General features: G+C 39.3%; 1 protein-coding gene across 1 annotated transcript in view; it reads left to right on the plus strand.

Annotated features, from left to right (window-relative positions):
• Window positions 1-26,890, plus strand: part of LOC307015447 (VPS10 domain-containing receptor SorCS1-like) — a 259,336-nt gene that overhangs the window by 89,732 nt on the left and 142,714 nt on the right. Inside the window, exon 2 of the mRNA XM_079644071.1 lies at window positions 22,561-22,628. Within this exon, the coding sequence (XP_079500197.1) occupies window positions 22,561-22,628 (68 nt within the window). The remainder of the gene's footprint in view (window positions 1-22,560; window positions 22,629-26,890) is intronic.

Here is a 26,890-nt window from a genome sequence, read left to right on the forward strand (position 1 = left end):
GTGGTTTCCACAGAACGGACAAAACATGTTTAACGACCATAAACACACTCTTACCATCCATAGGTACCGGCGGTCTATCAGCCAAAACAAACTTAAAGTGGACCTATCATGCTATATTTGAACAATATATTGTAGGGCCATACCTATATAAAGTATAGAAATATAGTTTTTTTTTCAAAATACCAAAACGATCCTGCATTTTAGCCATGCCTCATTTCGCTCTTTCCGGCGCTGTTTTTGCAGGGGGCTGATTCTGTGAGCTGCAGCTGACCACACCCCCCTGCACGAGAGGGGAGCGTGCTCTGCGATCAGCTGCTAGGCTGCAGCGGGGAGAAGAGGGGGAGATAAAGAGATCTCCGTCCTCCGTGTGTTATTCTTATAGAAGTAAGAAGAGAATTAACGGGGCAGAAACCCTCCTTTTTACGCAGCGGTCCAGACATAGACATCAAACGGCGATACATATTCAGTTGGCAGTTACTTTGGCATTAGGGCAGGGATATCTAGATACTTTCCAAGGTTTGACATAATGAATTGTGCTACTTTTAAAGCAAGCAACGATTTTTCAAATCTGTAATCAAAAAGCTCCTCAAAAACACTATCGAAGCAGTTCCTGCCGTTGCTGCGTTGGTTCAAACAGTAACAACGAACTATTTTCTTAACGGATGCATGTCAATTTAAATCAATACATACAACTATTTTTTAAATCAATACAATCGTTTTCTAAATCCATAAAAGCATTTCAATTAATATTGGGAGTCATGTCGTTACTTTGTTGAGAATGTGGCCATGTAATAAGCGGGATAATGTGCACATTGCACATTGCATAATGTGCCTTCATGCCGATCTAGATCCCTCCGCTTCGCGTCGGGCTCCTGATCAGCCTGTCGGTGTTCTTTTCCCCATAATGACCGCGTCGCTACACATTATCCCTTACATACCATTATATAGACTCATTATTCATTTGTTTTAAAGCAGGAGGCGCAAACGCTTGCCTCGGGGAGGGAGAAAAAGAGCCACAGCGGAGAGCATAAACAGAAGGGCAACCATGGCAACCATGCAAGGGAAGTCTTCTTCGCTGCTTTTGTGGCAGACTACAGCGCCACTTACAGGCCTGGCATATGTACTACAGCGTCTCCAGCGCTTTCGAGCGGTAATGGCCGGCCGTGGCCCAACCTCTCATTCCCCTGATAGGTGGAGAATTGACCAATAGCCGTAGCGCCACTGTCCTGACATCAGGACAGTGTTCAAATCTGGATCAGTCTGTATCAGATCCGTTGCAGCCCCAATATAGAGATTTGGGTATGGAGGAAAATAGAGAGGGTTGTGTTTTCTGACACTTGGTGAGTTCCCTGGAACAACGGGGACACATATTCATGTATAAAAGACGTACAAAAGTGCATTTTGCATGATAGGTCCCTTTTAAGTTTGTGTCAATCACTTGCACGTCACTTCTGGTATGATGTGCATTCCCTTTCTGGTTTGATTCTCTAGTTTATTAAAGTGTTTCGGGAAATTTTAAAGTGTTTCGACAATGTCATTTTGTTTTTATAAAATGTGAATTTGTCTCCTGCTTTGTAAAAGTGTTTCACATCTTGTTAATTTGTTTTTGTTCATTTTAAATTGTTTTTTCTTTGGTAAAAGTGTTTCGCTAATGTACATTTGTTTTATAAAATGTAAATTTGTTTTATAAAATGTAAATTACAAAGTGTTTCACACTTTGTAATTGTCGATTGCACTTCTCAGCCACCGTAGTTTTACGAGCAGTCCCTTTTAGTAGATATCATATCTGCGAGTTCAAAGTAAAAAGACAGATTGATGTCCAAATAAAACAAGAACAGTTAAAAGAACAAGCTTTAAAGACACATGGATATCTTGAGGCCTCTAATTTGGCCCCATTACATGTACCACCATACAGACAGTGCTCGGCCCTTATAACAATCATCCCGTGCTGTGTTGATGGGCTCAGCTCTGCTTGCTCCAGTTAGTTCTTGCCTCCAGCTCACCACAGAAGTCTGCCTAACTACAAGCATCAGGGTAAAAACAATTGAGCCCGTCCTGTCATTGAATCCCTGCTTAAAGGGATGGGGATGATTGGATGGCATGGTGGAAGACAGTGGAGGGAAACCTGCTAAACCAAGAAGAAGGAGAAGTGTGGGGAAATCGTATGGAGGGAGAACGGGGTGCAGCTCCCCGTGAAGATTGACTGGAGATTGCAGAGCAGAGAATATACGTGGCAGATTGTGAGCACCATGGAAGAAACTAAATATCTGCACAATTCCTCCCCATTTACCAGCTACACTCCAGAAATCCCTGAACTACAGGCCAGAGTGCACGGAACCACTGATTTGCTCAACCCTTTGACCACACACTCCCAGTGTACTGGTTGCATCCACTGGACCTTAAACCTCCCTTACCAAAACACAGGTTCAACAGACAGAGAAGTAAAACGAGAGAGAAAAAGAATAAGCTATAAATAAACTCTTCAAAAAATGCCATATTATGCTCTTTTATGGTTGTTCCTTTCCTGTAGTGTGTTATAGGTTTCTGTGCATGTAAATGATCTGCAAAGGATAAAATCACAAAGTTCCCTCCAGAGGGAGTTCTTAAGTGGATTTCACTTTTAAAAATGCTTTCTATCCTGATGTTGTATGTTTTGTGGTAAATCAATCAATGCATAGTTCATATCAAGTAACTGCATGGTAAACATTTTGTATACCAAAACTATGGTATTGTTCAAAATGAGCATAACACTTTATAAGTTTATAAATGATGAGTTAACCAACTCATCATTTATTTAACAACTATTTGGGTTCCAAATGGACCTTTACTCCCCATCATTATTATGCAGACAGTACTCTGTCCTGCTACTTTTTATAAATGTAGTCTTCATGAATGTGTATCTATTGAATGATATCAAAGCCCTGTGGTCAAAACAGCTTTCATTGGAAAACATTGGTATGAGAAATGAACATACCCATCAATAATCATTCAATTTTTTTTGCCAAAGTTAGTGATTAATAAAACATTAACATTTGACTGTATTCCCTATTTGACCATTTTTATATTCCCTTTTTCTTTTTTCATGGTTGGTCTGGAGTCAGCTCCATACATAAAATATGTTTTATGTTGATTTGTCTTATTCTGCAAGAGGATTACATCTCTGGAGATGAAATAAAGCAAAATACATTGATATGAGATTCATGAATGTACACAATGTACAGCGATTCACTGGAGCGGAGACTAAGGGACATAACAAAACAACAACATCATAGCATTCAGTGACATCACTTTCAGGCTGTATACAGCAACAATTTTCCCATCCGGCACTTCTCAAAATAATAATGATAACAATAATGATAATAATAACAACTAAATTACTTTCAGACTTTATCGGAAATGCAGAGCATTCTGGGTGGTAAATAGGTGGTGATGGTGGTCTCAGTTGAGTTTTTTAAAACAATTAGAACCGTCTTTCTCAGGACTCTAGGAATTTAGAATATCACGCAATACAAACACAGATGCACTGGTGATTAAAGTTAAATATGAAATAGTTGTATAACAGAATAAGTGACAAAATACTTTGGACATGTCAGTCTGGAGTGTCTGAACACTTAGAGAATATTACAGGTTTTATAGTATGTGTCACCCAAACTAAACAATCATTTGAAAATGTAACACTGGACATTTGGACCTTATGTTGATGTCATTCTTATTTGAGTGACACCTATCCAAGTTTCACAAGATGTACAGTAGCATCTTCACCAGGAAATATGGTACTGTATGCTTGATGGTAGAAAAACCTTAAACGTTAAGTTATGCTACAAACTGATGATTTTACTTGGGTTTACAACTAATAATCATCACAGCAACGACTACTTCTACCTGATGAAGGAACTTTTTTTACCCTGCCATATTAATCTCTGGTTGTCTTTGTTGTTTTCCAGCGGTTAATGAGCACAACACCTAACTTATTTTACTGAATGAAGCATTTATGAGATGTTTGCAAAACGCAGGTCAGGGACCATTTTGGCAGAAGCAGGATTGCGGATTGATTAGGTGTATCGCAGCTCGTAATTGCTTTGCATTGCCATTAACATTTAGACATGACATTTAGTTTTTCTGTTGGATACTGCCTTCCAGTGTATCTTTTCAGTCTCCTTAAAACATCCTGGACTAAAGCCCCATTTCATTGGGATATGAGGCAGTCCTGTACAAAGTGTAATTGATTATATTAATCTATTAGAAAAAACTTTCTGAAATTTGACAACTTTTTACTTTATCACAGTTTTTAAGTCATCGTTTGACATGAAATCCTTTTTTTGCCTTGAAAAGAACCTCCTCCAGAGGTCGGCCACTTTTAATTATAGAAAGCAAATATGCAGACAGTGAAATTGATCAGGCAAATGACATGCAAGTGCTGATAAGGCAAGTTTGGAAATTATTATAATGTTGAGCCTTGGTCCTTTAGGTGCCCGTACTGTACAACCTTTGCTAATCACAATATCTCCTGGATGCACAACAGTAATTACATTTTGCAATATGTCCAAGCTGAGGTACAACAAAGCCCCTCTATTCATATTCCTCTAACATTCCAAAATGTAATTTACTCAGCAGGAAAGTGCAGATTTACTGAGGATTGTCAAAGCCCACGAATCAATCTGCTTATAACTATTTGGCAAATTACAATGACCTTTCACAGATTCACTGTCTGATTTGATCGGATAAGTTTCATTTCATCAAGTCTGTATGGAAATTGACAGCTCTTCTCCCACGAAATCCAAGGCATTAGTCAGACAAAGGCAAATGTTCTTGTTCTGAGCTTCCAGTCCATAACATATTTTGTGGAAAACATCCGTGTCTAAAGTCTTCTATTCATCCCTGTGCTTTGTTAGTTAAAATACTTTGTACAAGGTCAGGTCTAAGTCTAATTATGGGTCTTAAACATGGTCAATAAGTCATTATTGATACAATTAAAACTATGATGTATGTGTCAGCTACTGATATGTGTCAATTCTTACGTATATTCTCTCCGGACTTTAGCTGACCACAATAAATCCTAATGGTTCCCTCTTTCCTAGCAAGCAAATGTGAGCTGAGCCATTGTTTTGTGGCTATAGAAAGCCACAGTAGGCAATACATATACTTGCAGAGTGGAAAGTTATGGTTTACCAATAGGTGCTTTCTCATCGGAGTACTTCTACCCGTACTTTTCCCGTTTAGTTCCGTTAGTGCCTGGAATTTTGCGTTCACACCAAAAAGAGAACTTAGTTCAGAGAACTTTTACCCCAATTTAAAAAAAACAAACATGGGGTGATGAGGCTTCAACGGCTTCATTTGCGTAATCTTCCCTCAGGGACTTATTCCGGTGTGAACGCGATCGGCTCTTTAGTTCCATGGGGGTACTAAGTGCTGGGAACTAAGTAGGGCAAAGTACTTGGTGTGAAAGCGGCTATTAACTCTGCGGTTTATTGCTTTTCATGGCAGAGCTTTATTTAGAGTTTGCTCCTGCACCCTGCGTGCTGCAATAGACTCCACATCCCCCTCCTAGTCAGCCCCTTATTCATTTATGCATTAACTTGGACCAGGTCCAGTTTGAAATTTCCATTGGTATCCACTAGGCAGTGCAAGCTCAAATGATACCACAGTAAGTAATTGGATGGTGTTATAAATGTCATTAAAAACTATAAAGCGGCTGGCAGAAGCAGGTCAACAATCAATCACTGTGGCTTCTAAACCTGGAGGCTTCCTCCCAGACAACATCACATTTCAGTTCCTTCGAGTTATTTTGAATACAAATATGCTTGTTTTTGTTTCCGGCCCCCTGCTAAGAAATGTTTCGATTTATAGTGTATCTTTGAGAAACACTTCACATACCTGTAAGTCATCACTTTACTGTAGATGCAGTAATACAAGTACAAACAGACATACATTCCTGGAATCAGTTTAGAATTGTAGTGTTTCCCCAAATAGATGTAATAGGATAACAGAACAGATACAATCCATGGATATTAGCTCTAAATATATTTTTTCTGACAGTACTAAAGCAAAGCTTGTCCTGTGAACAGGGCTCTTACTTCCTAGAAAAACAGACAGGTTATCAATATATATAGAGATATTTGGTGTGTGTGGAAACACATATGAACAGAATGAAAAAACCCAGACCTTTGAGTTAAATGTAATCTTACAACAACTGTCCTATAACTTTTACGTGAGCACCAACAAGGAAAGTCATGGTATTTCTATTTATAAAGTCATTCTAAAAGAAACCAATGACATTGTTTCTAGACCCGAGGTCGGCAACCTGTTTGATATGAAGTGCTATTAAAAAAAATGTCAGCGTGCCGACGATCGTGAATTATCAACGGGGGGGGGGGGTGAGGAGCTTGACGCTAGTTAACTGTCAACAGGAGGGCGGGGGGAGCCTCGCTGCGGGGAAGCAGTGTGTGGGCCGAATTTAACAAACACATATAAATAATTGGTTTGAACGGCATAATAATAAGGACGATCAACCGTTTTGTGATTCTCCAGAACACACAGATGGCCAATCCGCCCCTGTGTCGCAAGTTATTTCAATGACAGATGAGCAGATTGCCACTGGCCTTTCAACTAAAGACACAGCTCCACGCAAAAACTGTGGCATTTGTACAGCTCCTTATGGGTACTGCAATTTGTGAAGTGCTTTCCTCTGTGGTGAAACGATCAGCACTGCACCACGGAGGAAAGCGGCAGAAAGTCACCTGGAGTTAAAGAGAGCGGGGCTGCGTTGCGTGCATGGCTTCCTTCTGCAGGTAACGGGGAGGTTACCCTGGCGGCGGTCTCGTTCAGGATCCGAAAATAAAATGTTAATATTTTGCACACTTATTCCACTTATTGCTAGTGTGCGACTGGTTACGGTGCCGCGTGCCACCATTGGCACACGTGCCAGGGGTTGCCGACCCCTGTTCTAGACATTTGGTGACGTTATAAGCTTTTAACATTTTTCAGGATCAAAACACATCCTTAAGGCCTCAGTAGTGGTTGTTTTGGCAACACCTGTGGACAATTGTCTTACAAAGTGCCCTTTACAGTACAGGAAACACATATTTAAACAAAAATGACCTATGTATTGACAATTCAAGGAAGCGTATACAACTTGAACAGCTATTCTGCAGTTTCAACAAGAAGAAAAGCAGAGCTTATCCGTCTCTAGAATACCTAAATAAATACTCAGCTGAGGGTAACTGGCTGATCACGTCTTTTGACACGATTCGACATGTCTGCATCTCGTTTCATCATATTTTCGTCATGTTTGCTCTAAATTTGTCCTCGTCAGTCACACTTTTTCTCACTCCTTTGTATATGCAACAAGCAAAAGAATAGGGACATACAATAGTGGAGTTTCATATCATGTGATTTCTAATCCCAGGAAATCACCTCCCACAAAGAGATACAACATGGGATTTCATATACGGTAATTCATCTCAACGACCGAATCCTCAAAAAACACAGTTAGAGGTGAGGTCCAATATGATATTGTCTATTCAATCACAGTAGTTTGAGAAACCCATCAGTTGCATTGAGCTGCGGTTCAAATGTCTGGCCCCTGGTCATTACCACCATGCTGACAGGCAAGAGCAGATAGACATTGATCATGTTTACTCATGTCGTCTCCATTAACCTGCAGGTAATGACACCCATTCAGATCAATGGTTCTGGCTCTACTGTCTGCAAATGGATTATGGGGTTTAGAAGCCACTAAGCTTGTACAGATGATAACTTAAAGAGAGAAACGACTCAATTTGTCTGATACGCCTGCTTTCCTTTCACTCTCACTCCTGCCAAGCTTGCTCATTTGTCCTTGGATTTATTCCTCTAAAACGGGGCCAGAACTTCCTTCTGCCTGGCTTGTACAGGCGCACTGCAGCCAAGGCCACGGCTGGCCCGACAGCCTGGCCTTGAACGACTTCCTGTGCGGGCTGGGTTGAATCCTTGGTCAGGAATGATATCATGAGGAGATGGATCGAATGCCAACAGTAACTCAATTACCTAGAACTCGAATAAAATCCAACCGTTCTGTTATGACCTTCCTGACTAAAAGGAGAATCATCTCTATTTGTATGTTGTCTGAATATATTTACAGTAAAATACTTTTCCCTGTGTACAACACATTATCATCTCATCAAATCAGGGCACAAACACTGTGATCATAACTTTCATTTATCTACAAAAACCTCAGCAGGTCACGTTCTTTCTTGAAAGCCTGTTTGTCTTTTATGTTATCTTCCATCTAATTTCCCTTTAAATACTGCCAGTCTCTCTGATATCCCACACAAGTGTAGTAAATCTATAATGCTGGCATGTGCGAGAGCAACACATCGCTTTGATGATACAGAAGCAGAAAACAAAAGAGGGTCAATGTCAGATCTGCGTTGTTGTCTTTGTTGATTAAGCCGTAGCAGAGGTAAGGTGAGCTGATTCTTTTTTCATTGCAGCCTCATCTAATCACCTTTAATCAAATGCAAATGTGGAGAATAGGGAATCTTTAATTCAGAATAATGGGAAAAAAGGGAGAGATGGGAATAACATAAGAGCTTGTTAGTTACCACGTTCAGTTTTCTCTTCAGGCAGCTCCTTAGGGGGCTTCTTTTAATTCAGCATTGCCTTGGGCAAGAGCGACCCAGCCATAAAACGTCCATACTGGATAAAATGAGGCAAAATCAATGAGGCTTAATTGTTTTTGAGAAGTTGACACGTTCTATTTTTCCTTTGTTACAACAGCATCTTTACTGGATAGTGCATGTTCCTTTGCCTATTAATCAATTAGCTAAACAGATGTATTCCAACAATGGCAATTTGAATAATGAATCTTCTCTTGCAGCAACATGTCTCTGGTTCAATTCATCACAGTCCATCTACCAACCAATGTGATAGAGTAAGCTAAAACATGACATGACAAAGATTGGCCTGCTTATCATATTTATTTTCCACACTCCAAAAGCCTCTCTTTTTAAACATTAAAACTCCTGATCCTACTTCTCAACACTGCTTGGGGAGGAATACATCTATCTCTGGGGCAAAGCACCGCCTTCAGCAGTTCTCTCAAACTTCGCAGAAGTTTATGATCTACCAAGCAGAAATGCGTTCCATGCTTTTTATTTATTGGCTCATATAAAAGTAATCCTTTGCTAACATTAAAATTGATAAAAGTAATCAGACTTCATATATTCAGTCTGTTGGTTGATGATTAGATTAGGGAGGCAATATTTGTCTCAATTAGGGTACGAGAACTGACAAACGACTTGCCCATTTACAAATTGAAGGACATCTTTTTATTATTCCTCTTTCGATTATTCCTTCTCTTTATTATTCTTCAATTGTATCACATTTTTAATCACCATATGCGAATATACTGTATTTGGCACATAATTTAAACGTGGTGAAAATGTACACGAAATGGGGTTCTTTTGCATGGGCGTGGCAGAATTGCTATATATACTACTACTACACTATATAATAATTTGGTGGGTAACACGTTCAGACGCCCATTTTCAATCTTTTGTTTGTTTATTTTTTTAAATTTGAGGGTACCATACTTAAACAAACTCTATCCAAAGATTACATTTGATTAACTTAAAATGTCGCAGTAAGATCTTTAGACTTTGAGGATCAAAATTCCATCATGTTTTTTGAAGGAAAATGTATTTGGCACCAAATTAAAACGTCGTAAAATGTTTGTCAAATACGGTTCTTGAGCTGGGGCGGGGCAAAATGGCTCAGCAGCGCCACCTAAAACAGCCTTTATATATGATTGTCTTATATGTGTAACATTTGGTGAGTATAGTGGAGACAACAAGCTCTATTGGAGGTATACGGTAAACTTAACAGGCAGTTGGCCATTTTGAATTTGATGGTGTTTTTCGGACATTTGAGGTTACCATTTTTTGAAAACTCTTCCTTAGATTTATCTTGAAATACACTATATTTAGTTAGTATACCATCTTAAGCGATTGAAGATCAAATTCTATTGAAAGCTTTAGTCTCCGTGGGACACTGGGACATCCTCACTTTGGAATGGCGCAAAAAAGCCTTATGGATGTGCAAGGACCGGCTTTCAAGATGAATTAAGTTTACTATAGTGCAGTTAAACAAAGTTGTTGTTAAGATTGTCATCCAGTGAAGGGACACACATTCCTCTTGAGTTATGTAGTGTTGTTATCAGCAGGTGTCCATGCATTTCTACTCAACAGTTGTGTCATGTGTTATCTTCCCCTCACGACAGACTGCTAAACAGTAATTTATCACCTTAAATATACCTTCTATCACATTGCTTTCAAGCTTTGAACGTTTTTCACAGAATTTCCCACATATACTGATAGGAGCCCATAATGTATTCTGGGCTTCTCACATACATTCTCCTTTCACATACATCCATTTCCACCCACACATGCTAACATTTTGGGCCTCTCACATACATTTTCCCTCTTACAGATAACAAATGTCACTATTATGCATTTTTAATACATATACAAATATTAATATTTAATTATCTGGTGATTTATTGCAGTGTATTTGGAAGCGAGTAAAGCTTATCGTCTTGAGGTCTTGATGTCAAGACATAACTGAAACAAATAGTGTATTCTTCATCTGCTTTCATAAGCAGTCAGCAACAAATGATCCCTACAAGGACCTCAGTGTGTTGATTAACAGTCAACTAATCAATTAATCAAATTTTATTTACAAATGACACATTTGTCTCAGGGAGCTTTAAAGTGTGTACAGCATACAACATCCTCTGTCCTACCACCCTCGCAGGGTACAAGGATAAGCTCTTAAAGAAAGCCAACAATTAATGGGGAAGAACATTGAAAAAACCTTGGGGTAAGCTAGTGAGAATGGCTCCCTCTCACAGGAGGGAAAAAAAGGTGCAATATATTTTGTGTGTATAGAAAGAAGATACAAATACAACAATCCAAATAACAAAAATGAATATGTGAACCTAATTAGAAAAATAGATGGATCCAGCAGGATGCCAAAAACATTCCAGGTTCTGCCATTATAACTTAAAGCTAACTTACATAGAAGCGTGACTAGGGGCTGGTTCAAATTAAGCCCGAAACAGCCCTAACCATCACATCATCTTTCACAAACCAAAATCTCTACAACCGTTTGGATTTTGGCCCATATGCAGTGTCTGCTGCCAAGTACGTGGGTTTGACTCCCGAACCCGTGGGAACATTTGAGGCAATGTCTTCCCCTGTATCTCCCCCTTTCACATCGACATCGCTGATAAAGGCCCTCCATGGTCCAAAACATTTCTTTAAAATAAAGAAAGAAAGTCAAATATTGTGTGTATATAACCCTTTATGTTATACATCACTGCAGGGAAAAGCTTTAATAAGTTAACCAAGCAAATGTATAACTGGGTTAGGCTTATTATGTCAGTGAAAGGCAAGTGTGACAAAAAAAGGGAAGTACAAATAAATATATTCATACAGTATACACTTATGTATGTTTAAATGTAAATCAAAATATATATGACAAAATTATGATATGGCAATGTGCAAACCATTTTGAAAATAGTACTAGAAAAAAGGCAGTACAATTAATCAAACTATATTGTCATTTTATTGAAATAGACTAGTGCAATATTCAAATATAAGTGTTACAACACATTATCTCAGAGATACTCTGAGCTACAAATCCTTTTCTACAGACTTGAAACATATTTGTTTGGAACAGATCCTCTTGAAAAATCACACTATACTAGTTTTTTTAATAGTTGTCAATGATAATGACGGTAATGACCCAACATGATCAATATCAATAAGATATTCACAATTAAAAAATTGTTTCCGAATCTGGCACCCATGAAGAAATGAAAATACATGTATGTAAGGGTGAAAATGATGTTTGTATTTGAAAGTAGAAAGCATTTCCATATAAGAGATAATTTAAGAGGAAAAATTATGTTTTTTAAAAGGCCCAACGTGAAAAACAGTACGTGGCAATATACACATAGAACATCAAAGTGAACTGTTCTCATGTACATAATTAATATACTGGTTCACTCTTAGTTAAGACGGAAATGAAGAGGGTTTGTAGCTCGGTCCTACTGTGTCACATCAAAAAAATAATGATGATGTGTAGCAATTATGTAGATTTAATCATTCCTCTGCATACTTTTAATGCTTAGTACAAGTAAGCATCCCCTTGATGTCTTCCTTAAGCCTTTCATGTTTTGAAATGCATTAACAACTTCACACTTGAGAGATCGGCTCCTTAACTGCAATCGTTTTTATACACGATTTCCTAAGTGGGTTCACAACAAATTAGGAGCAGCGAATAGCTAAAGATCAAGGAGAATTCACAGCAGAAACTTTAAGACCGCTCATAAAAAAACAAAACAGAACCAAGGTGACAGGTGTGCGCGGATCAGAAGAGGAGCACATGAATCTGCAGGAAGTCACAAAGGACTTCGTCTGTATTCTGAGAGCATCTCTGCAAACATCCGCCTTACAAAAATAATCCGCTCGAAAACTGAAAATGTGTATGTTATTTGAAGAAAGAGGAATGACATTTTTAATCATTCTACGGAATAATGTAACACACTTGAAAATGTTTAAATAATGTTTTTCTACAGCCTCTGTCACCTAAAGAAATGGGGTAAATGAGGCCCCAGCAGACTGATCATATGCCGCTTATAGGAAGCCCAGATGGCTGAACATCAGTATACGCAGCGGCATATATAACCTCCCTGGGAAACTCACCTCCGACAGGTCTTGATCAATTTTTGATCCCGATGAAGACGTATTATTTTTAGATTTTTGTGACAAGAACCTCCAAACCCTGTTTCCCAAGATATGTTTTACACCGGCACTAGCGATAGGCACAAGTGGTGAATCTCGCAAAGGAAGATGTGACAGGCTAATCCGAGAGGAGCGAGCCTGGTTCCATGAGCCTGACAGTTTGAGATATGTGGTGGCAGGTGAAACTTGTTTACATCATTATATTATGTGTTACTGCAGTGTTTTTCCTTTTGGAGACTTTATTACAGTGAACATGTATTGATATAAAAAAAAGGCAAAACAGTTTCATTTTCCATAAGGCAAGAAACTATTTTTGTTCCTTTGATGCATCGCCTTCTGTGCTCTGATCTTTTATCTTTCCAGTATTGAAATGATGCAAAAAGATCTGTACCCTAGGGAAATCTGGTCTCACGTGATTACAAAAATTAGAAGTGAGAAAAACAAATAGACCATAATGCCTTGCAGAAGATGAACCAAGCACATCTCTCAGTTTGGGTGGCTAATACTCTGCATTTCATATTTGTTTATTCTGCCTTCGTGTGCCCCAGGAAATGGTAATTGTTGTTTGTATATGCATGTTTGGGTATTTTGATTCATGATGATATTTTCTCTCCTCCATCCAAGGACAATTACCAAACAGTACAGGAGATAACAGTGTTTGCTACAAGCAAAGGCAAACTTTGATTAAAAAGAAATAATGGGGAGATATTTTAAACACCTAAAGCTTTGCACAGACACAGTTGTTACTGATCCCCACCGCGAGCTGAGACTTCCCTTTGCATGACTAATGTCTCTGCACTTTTTCTTTCTGTATTTGGAAACTGTGTAAGAAAACCTCTGGAGATCCATCAAAACTGTTTTGAACCATGCTTTTTATCCTTTAAAGTCATGTACATGGTCGAAGCCCATCAATTGATCAAACATAGTGGGCTTTTACCCAAAACATTTAGTTGAATTGTCTAAAAGGGAATGAAAAAAAGAACAAATAAAATGAGGAGAATGCCTTAGACTGTAAAGAATATACTGCCCGTCCAAAAATCAACAACTGGATTTAACTAAGCCAATCTATAAGAGCCTTCCATTTATTAAACAACAATGTCGGAAGAAGACATATCCTGGAGTTGTGGAAAGGATGTTAATCAGTTTCAGAAGGGTCAAATGATTGGCCTGCATCAAGCAAAGAAAACAACAAAGGAGATTGCTGAAACTACTGAAATCGGATTAAGAACTGTCCAACGCATTATTAAAACCAAATCAATTAATCCAGATTGACCCTGTTCCAGAGTGATGGGCTCATCAGGGTAAGAAGAGAGGCGGATGAAGTGATGTACCCATCATGCCTAGTGCCTACCGTAAAGCCTGTAGGGGCAGTATATGATCTTGGGTAGCTGCAGTTGGTCAGGTCTAGGTTCAGCAAAGTGATGTGTACCAAAAGAATGAGGTCAGCTGACCTCCTGAATGACCAGGTCTTTCCATCAATAGAGTTTTTCTTCCCTAAACCTCTAATTATCACTTATGGCCGCTGTTGGTAGAATGAGAGTGAGCCTGGTCTGATTGGTTGCATGTCGAAAGGTTCAGCTGTAAACAAGTTAAAAGCTTAAATTATTTGAACTTTGAGCGGAGTGCTCTTTGATAATTTCCAGCGGTGCGTGTCGCCGAGGGTAGCGCTTCTGCCAATAAGGCTCCCTCTAAAGAAGAGCCGTTTTTATTCGTATCATGTGAAAGTATCCTCACTTTTAACCCTAAAACATGCAAAATGGGTAAGTTACATTTCGTCCCCATAAAATAGGGAAATAAAGACCCAAACTTTTTTTTGTATCAGGCTGTAAAAATGTTTCTTTCTTTTGTTATATTAGGCATTTCAACATTGGGGTCTGTGGAGACTCAGTTTGAAGCAGGTTAGTCACAGAAGTTGATGACTTTACTAAAGATGGTTGAGATATTATTAAATACATTTAATTTGTTGTATTGGTTTAACAAACCTTTTTAGTAAGCAGAAAACAACACACATGTTTTTGGAGTTTATCAGCAGTGGAAACAGGAATAATTAAACCCTAACCTTTTGGTATCGATCTAGGTTCAGACCACAGCCTTTGGAAAAAATCTCGGCCGCGGTTAGAGATTGCAGCTCTATCTTTCCATTAAGCATCTTGCCACTAAGATAACAATGTTCTCTCTGTTTATTTCTCCTGTTATCTTGACTGTTGTGTAGAGGGATGATCCTGATGCTACTCATCCTTGTTAAATGTCTTTGACACTATCAGTGGACATTGTTGTGGTTGTCCTTTAGAGCAGGGGTCAAAGTGTGGGTAGTGAGCCTCCCCTCAGTGAACATAAGAACAGCCGCGCCCCCCCTCCCAATTATTATTGGTGTTATTATTATTATTATTATTATTATTATTGTTGTTGTTGCTATAATGCAGGGGTATTCAATTGCATTTCAAAGAGGTCCAGTAAGAGAAAATGTAATTAAATGCTCTGTTTTCGCTGTCCACCTTCCGCCATTTGAAATTACTCCGACTGTTTCTCTCCTCTTGTCGTGTCTCTGTGTGTGTTTGAATCTATCGTGCTGACTGCACCGATTTGATTGGCTGAGTAGCGTCACCTCCTTAAAACATTAAACAATAACTTTTTTAAACCTTTTTATTTTTATGTTTTAAACATATTGTATAAAACTCCCCCACTACTTGGACTATTCCTTGCACCCCTCTAAAATAAGCCCGAATGGTCTCAACCATATTGCATCAGTAACGTGCACTTGTTATTATAACAAGATCGCAAGGACGCTGGTAGCGATCGTAAAATTGAGTGTTGTTCAGTTTGTGTGTTATGGAACATGGGTGTCCGTGCATGAAAATATACCACACACCCAATTACAATTGCATGTTCAATTCACTACCCTGGAAGTTAATACAGTTGTTAAAGTTGGAACAGCCTGTGGACAGCCGTTCTTCCTTGCATGTCAGTCGCCGACACCTTCTTACAGAGGACAGGCACATCTAGCTGCAGCACGACCCGTATATTTCCGCACGCCGTGTTCTCAAGACATATTTTTTTTAACATTTTCAACATGGTGGATAAATCCTTATATGCTCCCGGTAACACACTGAACGTCAACTTTGCCTCCTTATTACACTCACCCATACTTTAGTGGGAACAATGAGTCTGCGTCTTTGATGCACACAGGAATAAACGCAGATCATCCTCTGGCTGCAGCCTTTACCGGTACTTGCTTTTGATCAAAGTCAATGCGGAAAACCTGCAATCACACAGGTAGGTGGAGGGGAAGGGAATGAGCACTTTTACAGCCTTTTTGGCGAGGTGGGGGAACTCGGTCTCCACAGACAGCCACAAGTGGGCAAGTGTCACTTTACTCGTCTTTTTCTCATTCTTTTGCGTCTCACGCTGCGCCTCCCCTGAAGCTCTCTGGCGCCCCCCAGGGGAGGCGCGCCTCACACTTTGAAAACCGCTGCTTTAGAGGATATACATCTAAGAGGCCATCCTATCTCTTTTGCTAGATACAGCCTAAAGACAAACACACACAATCAAACAGTAAACCAAAGACTGCCTTCTTACTCCATGGGGCTTGATACAGCAGTATTTCAAAGAATATATGTTAATTAAACGTCTCCATTCTTAAACTTAACACGGCCACCAGCTACCGACTCATTTTGATGCCTTCATGCTCCTCTGAACATCTCCAAACTGTCAGAAGAGGGTGTGTGTGCTTCCATCGGCGGACTCTGCCTCATCGTAGTATTTACAGTGGGAAAAGCCCCAGGCCTAATTGGCATGGTCAGTGATGGAGCATATGCACTTTCCAGTGGGAGCCCATCTGACAGGGCCACTCGCTGATGACTGCCTGCCTAGTCTCCATATGTGGTAGACAGAAGGGCCCGTACGCACGCTGCCCTTCAACTAATGAAGCCAAGTCACCCGGATTATACCTCAGCCTTTTAGAGGACTTTATCCAGAATCCAGAGCCAGAGCACTTCCACTCACAGCTTGAACACACACACACAACTAAAAGCCACAAGGGAAAACTTAGAGTTGTAAAAGCATAACCGCTTCCTCACCTTCACCTACATCCAGACAGATACACTGACACAGGCTTGCAAACACACAGCAGAATGACTCAGGGATGCTGAAAACATAATTGCACCATTACCCTACCCTTCAACCCTCTCAAATAAAAACACTTTTGAGAAATATGAAGGGGGGGCCTGGGAAAAAAAAAGGGCAAGGGAATACAGCCAAAGAGAGAAGCTGCGTGTTGCGAGTGTGAATTCAGCCTCCAGCTGGGCAGCTAAACAGACATGATGCGTCATTAGCATGCACAGGTCTAGAAGCCCTGAGTTTTAAGGTTATTCATTCCTATCCAGGGCCGTGTAGGCCAAAATTCACACTCACCTCGCACACACACACTACTGAAAACATCTGGCCTTGCACACACACTACTGAGATACTCTCACATTCACTACTGAACACCTCACACACACACACACAACTGAAAATTAAACCTTGCACACATACTTCTAAAAATTAACCTCACACACACAACTGAAAATTAAACCTCACACACACGCAACTGAAAACATTTAACTGAAAGGTTCTCAGTAGGGAATGTGCATGTGTTTCACCTATGTGTGTGAGGGGGATTGTTGCTGTAACGGAAGTCATTGTAATGAAACGGAAATACCAAACTGCTAGCGGTCTCTCTGCTAGCTCCGTTAGCTCCATTAGCTCCAGGCTGCTCAGCTGCTTGGCTGATCCGGAGAACACAACTTGAACTCACCGTTTTCTCAGAGGGGCAAGAAGAAAATGAAAAGCTGATATCAGATTAAAGACCAATACAGGACATTCACTCAGAAACTACACTTTTATTGTGAACACAAAGTCAAACAGGACCATCATTTGTTTGTGACAGCTGTGCCCAGTATTGGGTCACAGATGCAGTTTGGTGGTTTTCTTCATCAGGCCTGGTCCTCCTCCATCAGGCCTGGTCCTCTTCCCAGAGAAACAACGCTCCACCTCAGTCCTCTCCATCCAAACCCAAGACAGGACCTCCGGGACAGGACATCCGTCACGCTGAGGTTTCTCCCAAAGTCTCTGCAGCTCTCTGGACCAAACGCTGTCTCAATTGATCCACACTGTGAATATGAGAGGGGGAACTCTGGTTAATAAATGCCTAAGACAATAACAAATGTGAAGTTAACAGTTAACTTCATATTTCTTATTGTCTTTTGTGTGAGGTGCTCAGTAGTGAATGTGAAATGATTTCAATAGTGTGTGTGTGTGTGTGTGTGTGTGTGTGTGTGTGTGTGTGTGTGTGTGTGTGTGTGTGTGTGTGTGTGTGTGTGTGTGTGTGTGTGTGTGTGTGTGTGTGTGTGTGTGGTTAATGTTCAGTTGCGTGTGTGTGAGGTTAATTTTCAGTAGTATGTGTGCTAGGTTTAATTTTCAGTTGTGTGTGTGTGAGAGAGTATTTCAGTAGTGTGTGTGTGAGGTTAATTTTCAGTTGTGTGTGTGTGTGAGGTGTTCAGTGGTGAATGTGAGAGTATTTCAGTAGTGTTTGTGCAAGGCCAGATGTTTTCAGTAGTGTGTGTGCGTGGTTAGTTTGAATGTTCATACATTCCCCAGGCCAATCACTGCAATACTTTCCAGCTACTTCCCCAATCCCTCTTAATGTGTTTTATTACACATTTATTTATCAATTTTTTTTAAAAACAGAACATACTAAAACATAACGTTTCATGACAAAAGTTGTAAACCCACCAACCCCACCCACACCCCTTTTAGGTGGCATCCCCAGATTAAAATAGAAATACACAGCAAACTTTTACATTAATAACATTTATACACATCTAAGACATATGTATCTAGAATTTGGTTTTCTTATCAATATAACTGTTTACGTTAATACAAAACACATATCTACATACATAAACATATATAGATATAACCATATATAAACATACACACACACACACACACACAAGGAATATACATACTGTACATACACAGTATACATTAAAATAGATACATACATACATTCATTCATACAATCATGTCAAACTAAATACACATACATAAAACCAATACAAATACAATTGTGATAATAATAAAAAATGTATAGGCAATGGAGCAAATGGAAATAGACCATCTCACAACAGACTCTAGCTGACCTGTTTAGTTTAATGCTACTCTTATAATAAAGACATACATTTTTACAAAATGTCCGACTTGTTTTCCTTAAAATACAAGAAATACATATGTACAGTATATACATACATAAATGCACAAAAACATATATAAACAAAGACACATACATACAGTACATACGTACATACAAAAAATAAAAATAATGATGATAGCAAACAACAATGGAAAATGTAATATACAATCAAACAAATAACCCAAGCTGACCTGTTAGGCTTTATTCTACTCTTTCTAAATAAAAACATTCTTGACCTATAATGAGAAAAGGTAAAAACACAATCATACTGTTAGGAGAATCCAAGTAAACCATCAAATATTTGAGATATACAAGTGATCAAGTTAGGGGTCGGCTGCCTTCATGGATAATATATGGTGACCAGATTGTGTCATGCTTATTTTCCAACCCACATACTGTATACCTACGTTTTTCCAAATCTTATACCAGCAACACTGTCCTGAGTCAATAACTATAGGTCTGGGGACTCCACTTCAGCAGTATCAGACAATGGGCAAACAGTGACACGCAATTTCAGTTCTGGTTATTTTCTGCAACAAATCCTCAAAATCGCTCCAAAACCCTGCAAACTGCGGGTCGGCCGAGTGCCCCGCACGTTTACAGAGCTTCAGGGATGCAGATGCCGGCGCATACCTAATAAGCTTAATCACAGGAGCCCCCACCTCGCAATGTGATTCTGCGACCCAATGTGCATCTGTTTTCCTTGTACTCACCGGAACCCCGTGGAGGTGGAACTGTTTCACAAAGTCACACAAGTCATACAGTGGCTGGGCTGCTGCCTCAATAACCAGCAGTGGAGGAATCAGAAGGCGGCAGGCCAAGGGGAAACAGTTGGATATTGGCTGTGCACAGCGTGGAACACGACTTAAAGGCAACAAATATAAATTGTATCGACTCTGGTTGTTTATTTTACTTCACGCACTGGGAAATATCTTCGTGCATCACCTGCCTTGTAAATACAGATGTTTTCCCCGGTAACGAAGTCGGCGATAAGGATGTACCAGCGCATCACAAGCCATAAATGATGTTGAAAGATGTTTTTTTTTCGTTGGCAGCATCTCCTCTTCGCCCACGCCATATCTCCTGGACATTGTGCTGCGGGCTACTCACATGCACAGGGGTCATCAGATAATTGTCAAAGTCATCACAAAATATCTTAAGGGATTTTCTCACATTGTTATCAAAATGAAACACAAATCCTGAGCAAGAGGAGTTAGAGCACTACAGAACTATAATGAAGTGAAACTGCAGCATTCCCTCTGAAGATTGTTCCCTGCCTCTTCTGCTTCTGCAGAGTTTTATTCATTTCAAATACACCTCCAGTCACAAAGTAAATAGATTGTGAGTTTCCCTGCTGCTTAACTTCTTTAATGCTCGGAGCAAAATGTGATGTTTCTGCCTCTGTTTCTCCCTTAAGACTTTGGCTGACCCACTTTCCCTCATCCCCAGCCGCTTGAGGGTGTTCTGTGAATAAGGAATATTTACGGTGGAGTGTTTAGAATCAATCTGATATGATTAAGTAATGAGTTTGAAACGAGGCTGCACGTGTGTATCCTCCGCAGTCTTAAAATCTCCACAATGCTTTGCGCACGGACCAATTTCCAAAACCTTTGGCGTAAATCGCGCTCCATTTAAGGTAGTGCCTCGCATATGATGCACACATGCACATCTGTTAGCCTGTTCCACCATTCTTCATTTTCCGAGGCTAGGAAGGATTCTTGCCTCGCTTCTGAAGGACCTGACTCGGAAGACATGTCCTACCAAGGAAGCGTCCTCGACATTGAGAAACACTCATTGCATGCAGTTATCGAAGACTACTAAGTACTTACTTAAGTAAACATTTGAGGTACTTGTACTCCAATTGAGTATTTGCACTATTGAGTTATTTTCACTCTGTGCTACTTTAGACTTTTACTTCACTTATTTTTGGAGGCAATTTTTATTTTCACTCCTACATTTATTTTACAATTTTAGGTACTAGCTATTTGCAGATTGCAGATTAAGACGAATAATACAAAATATAAATAATGCTGTACTACTATAGGTTAAGAGCCCAGAAGTATATCAAGTAATTAAAATAAACCCCAACTTTACCAATTGCAACATTGACATTTATAAATGAACAATTATAATATATTTTAGATATTATAATACATGTATTTCAATCTTAAATGGGCAATACTGCATTATGAAAACTTATTTGTTCTTGAAGTACATTTTGATCGCAATACTTTTGAATTGTTACTTGAGTCCAATTTTGAATGAAAGACTTTCATTAGTAACATATAATTGTCACACTGTAGTAATGCTACTTATATCTGATTACTTTTCCAACCACTGCCTGCATGCATACACGTTTAATTACCTTTTCTTGAATCCTGATAGATCTAAAATAATCTAAAGATGTTCAAGGATTGACAGGCTGGTTTAAAGAACATAACTGAATAGATCTTAGTCTTATAGGATTCTAATGATTCACAATTTACAAAAACAGATTATTTCCTTCACATGAAGCTAGATATTGCTACTGATGGACAGTAAGTGTTTCCTAAATAGGATTAGATTCTCTATGTGGCTGTAGCAGACTGGTTTCAGATTGTGTTAATGAGAGAGCAAGGAGCAGCGCAAAGTTCACAGTGTAATAAAATAGTGGTGACTCTAGAGAGGGAGGCGGAAAACCAAATTATGGCATCATGTTATTTTATTACTACTTTCTAATGTTTAATACAAAATAAGCAGTAAAACAATGGATTTGTAGATTCATTAACAACCCTCTCGTGTGTGATATACGTCACTAGAAGCCTGAACATTTAAGGAAAGAAAAGGAAATGCAACAAAGTAATATGAAAAGTAATTAATGAAATAATTCATGTTATGAAGCATATGACTTATTATTATCAATCTGCTCCACTGCAGAGACACATCAAATCATCGAAAACAATTATCGGATCAATCTGCAGTAATGAGAATGTAAACTTCCTCAAATAAATACATGACACAAACATATATGTAATTCTATCATGATTTCTATGTTTTTCACTGTTGGAGGTGTGACTCTTTTAAAGAAGCATATTATGCTCATTTTCAGTTGGGAAAGAAACTGCCGAACTTTACCCTTTGCAGACCATTTACATGCACAAAAACCTACAGGATAAGCCTCTTTAAATACTGTTAAAAGTGAAGTTAAGCTATATTTGGTTGAAAACTTTGAAATGCAAAGCCATAGAATAATACCCACACTTGACATATCTGGTCCCAATTGACAATATCTAACTTGGAACAACTTGCATGCAATATCTACTTCAGATTTCATCTGATTTATAGAATAAGAAATCCACAACACTCACCACAGTATGTGGGAGAAAGGTCATCCAAAGACCAAGCTTTGCTTCCACCATAAAAGATCCATGTGTCTCTCACAGTTTGACTGCTGTTTATTTTCCTTCCCGTCAATTTAGCTTTGAAACTGTTTAACTTTTTCATCAGACATTTGATCAATAGGTCTCAGTATTGATTGCTATACTTCTTTGTCTTGTTCTGCAGGTGATTTTGATGCTGACCAAACTATTTGACTTCAACCTCAACAGTGTGACAGAGAGTTCATTATGGAGGTAAGCATATCACACTACACAAGATTGTAACATTTCTAGAAAAGCCTAGAGCAGCTGTGAGTTTTACACACTCGGTCAGAGGGGACTGCTGGACTTATTTCTATATTTTTTTTGATGTTTTCATTCCTGTGGTGTGAAAAGCTCCCAGAACTGTTTTACAGTAATACCATCACTCACAAGGTTTACATGATTTGGATTAATGAGACATTCAAAGCTTGAAAACGAGGCAACAGTCACAAAACGATCTCCAAAACAGCGCGTCTGAGTTGCCGACTGTTTTCAATTGGTTTTAGTGTCTGTGGGCACAAGAAATCCTTCACATGAAAACCAATAATCATCGTGACTTGAGCTTGCAAAGTTATCCAGTAAATTACCCCGACTGGCCTTGAACGCAGCGTTGCCTTCCTAAGAGCCTCAGTCGCTCTGACTCCAACCTGATGTAACGTTGGAGACATAAATGTCTTTAGGAATACCAGTCAGAATCAAGAATATCTGCAAGTCACTGATTATTAAATGTATTTGGTAGCAGTGTTGTCTACAGTATAACTTGTAATACAATGGAACAATCCTCTGTAGGAAAATCAGACGACAAAACAATGACAAGTAAAATGTAGAAATAAGCTCATGGATTGTACATAGTTTACTTATGCCTGCATTTTTCTTGCATCATTGCATCATATTTTTTGAAACTATTTTATTTCCTTATTGCTTTAGCCTTTAGTTTATTGTATGTTGCACAGTTGGGGGGGTGGGGCCTCATACGTCCATTGCCAACAACTACTACAGTGTAGTATTGCACATAACAATACAAAGTTGGCATTTTTAAAAAGGGCATCAACCCAGTCTCCCATCCAAATGTCTAATAGCTTTGTAGTAGTGATGTAGTAGTTTCACCATAACGCCTCTGAAATTGTCAGATTGCTACTTTTTCCCCCATTATTTTCTAATGGCCAGCATACATGTCACATGATCATCAATATTATTATTCCCAGTAGAAATGCAATTTTTGGGGATATTTTTTACATTAAAATGTGTTTTGATTACAAAAAAAGTTTATTTTACTTACAGTTTTTCTCAATCGCTAAACCCACTATTTAGAATCAAAATTCCTTTCATCAAACCAACAGCACAGCCATCGAAACAGAAAACCATTTCTCTACAACAGTATACCATTTCTCATTGATATCACACAAAATGCAGATGCTAAGCAGTGTTTTGCAAAACAGATCACACAATTCTCTAACTGAAGTTACAATTCTCTACACAAAGATCAAAAATCTGTTGTGTAACTCATGTCTACAAAACAACAAATAATCTTCTCACAGTGGATAACACTTCCTCATAAACTTAGACCATAGCTACACTAATTGACACTTGATGTGCAAAATATTAACACTTGTTATCAGTCAATCACCCCATTGAAAAAGGTAACTCCATGGAATGTACTGTATACCTTACAGTAATGATGTTACATTGAAAACATTTACATGATAGAATTTGCATGACTGTACTTAAAATATTTTTTTAAATGGTGCCGGTAAAGCTATAATAGTGTTGATATGACTTGCATAGGTCTTTGAGATGTTCATATGGGGAGGATTAGCTATAGCTGATACAACATTTTTACAGTCAGTAATTGTGGTCTTTTCCTTTTTGCACATTGAGAAATGTTTTTTTTTGTATTGGGGTGAATTGAGTACTTCACTTCCATGTAAATGAATTGCTCACAGCTGACATCAATGAATTTCCTATAGTAATTGTAATTAGTGAGAATCCTATAAAAGACCTCCCTCACTTCAGTAAGATGTTTGTGTAAACAAAATGGCTGATCGAGTAGGTAGAGGAGCTCTGAGAGGAAGAAGGAACCCTGTTGTTCAGCGAGGAAGAGGGAGGGCTGATGTTCAGAGAAGAAGAGGGAGAGCTGATGTTCAGAGAGGAAGAGGGAGAGCTGATGTTCAGAGAGGAAGAGGGAACCCTCATGTTCAGAGAGGAAGAGGGAGGGCTGTACGTATGCGTGGTGGAAGAGTTGAAAGGGGACCAATGCGAACAGTAGTTTCGGACAACACCCGTGCAACTATTGTGGACCACGTCATAAACCATGGCATGTCCCTCAGTGAGGCTGGCCAAAGGGTTCAGCCCAATATACCGAGATCAACAGTGGCATCCATTATTAGGATCTTCAGGCACGAAAATAGGTAAGCTACTGTAACCCTTTTTTACAGCACTTCATGCATTTCTATTTTGATGTAGGTTTCGATCACTGTTTTTATATTACAGTACATAACATTCTCAAATATTTATTGATAGAACTGAAAGAGCACCCCGCTCTGGTGGCAGACGAAAGGCCTTTACTCCAGAACAAGAGTCTGCCATTGTTGATATGGTTGTGGCCAACAATGAAATCCGCTTAAGGGAGATTCAGGCCAGAATAATTGCAGACCAGGATGTCTTCAGTAACATTCAGTCTATAAGTGTTGCAACCATTGACCGGGTGTTAAAGAGGCAACACCTCAGAATGAAACAGATCTATAAGGTTCCTTTTGAACGCAACTCTGACCGTGTGAAGGAGTTAAGGCACCGGTATGTACAGGTAAGGACCTCAATCACACTGATGGCTTGCCTATATTTTTAGTATGTCTGACTGCTTACAGTAATGTAAAACGGTCCTCTGTTTGTTTCATTTTCTTTAGCGAATGATGGAGCTGGAAGGCAATGCATTACCACATGTTTTTGTATATGTGGATGAAGCAGGCTTCAACCTCTCCAAAGTGAGGAGATGTGGGAGGAACCTTATTGGGCAAAGAGCGACAGTCTTTGTTCCAGGCCAAAGGGGAGGAAACATAACATTGTGTGCGGCTATCTCGACACAAGGCGTCCTTGCTCACATCCCTGTAATGGTAGCATATAACACGCAACGTGTCCTTGCCTTCCTGGATGTCCTATATGACCGACTTGTGCCACCAGAAGAGAGGGATCAAGTGAGGTCGGTTCACGTGGTCATATGGGACAATGTGGCATTCCACCACTCTCGTGACGTGAGGGCATGGTTTGAGGCTCATCCACACATGGCCATGGAGTTCCTCCCTCCATACTCCCCATTTCTAAACCCCATTGAGGAGTTCTTCTCTGCCTGGAGATGGAAGGTTTATGACCATCATCCTCATGACAGAATGCCCCTTTTGGACGCAATGAATGCTGGCTGTCGGGACATCTCTGCGGAATCCTGTCAAGGGTGGTGTCGACACTCAAGGAGATATTTCCCACGCTGCCTTGCAAGGGAAGACATACGCTGTGACGTAGATGAGGCTATGTGGCCAGACAGACGCCAAAGAGCAGATCAGTAAAGTTATATAGATCTCATTCTCTGCTTTACTGCTGATTTACATCATTTACCCATGTTATTTTTTTCCAGTGTATTGCTATTCGTCTTTTGTTTCTGTTACGGTGCTCTTCTGAAAATGAGACAATAAAAACAATGGCATAGTTACAGTAAGACTCTGTTTTTCCTATATGTAAGTTTGTTTCTCCCAACTTGTCAGTTTTCCGTTCAGTTTCCAATATCGATAGCTTGAGGTTTGTGTATTGATGATTGTAGTCAGTATTTAGTGTGCCACTTAGTAATGACTGTTCAAATAGTCTTCTCATGAGCTGACAAATGTTTGTTTTTGGAGAAGGTATCTGGTTTTGGAAGGGGTATTTTTAGTTTTGAGTGCCTTAGAGCACTTTGCAAGAAATGTATATTGTTATGGTAGAATGGGTTATTATGGTGACCGGAGTTTCAGTTATGAAAACACATTTGTCTCATTAGAGGACAATTTGTTCTGTTTCGATCGACTTATTCTTTTTTGTGACCAGTATTTTCAGTTTTGGTCATGTAAGTGCATTTTGCAAAAGATATTCAGAGTTATGGCAAGTGTGTTTCTGTTTAGATGGCTATGCTCTTGTTTTGAAGAAATGAATTTAGATTCTAAAAAGTGGGTTTAGCGATTGAGAAAAACTGTAACCTGAGAGACCCCGGAACCGAAAACATTTAAAAAAAAAAAAAAGAATTTATTCAGAGTTTTCTTGCTTTTCTCTTTAGAAGTCATCACATAACGGCATTGTAATACACGGTTCGGCTGCATTAAATATTACAAATCTTCCGTAGTTCTTTACATATAGAGCCCTGATGAGAAGACTTCTGGACAAACTGGAAGAACTTCCGCCGAAACTGAATACGTGACGTGGATCATAAATATATCAACAATACGTCTCCTCGCAGT

The sequence above is a fragment of the Notothenia rossii genome (assembly GCF_949606895.1).
Source record: "Notothenia rossii genome assembly, chromosome: 1".
NCBI classification, from domain to species: Eukaryota; Metazoa; Chordata; class Actinopteri; order Perciformes; family Nototheniidae; genus Notothenia; species Notothenia rossii.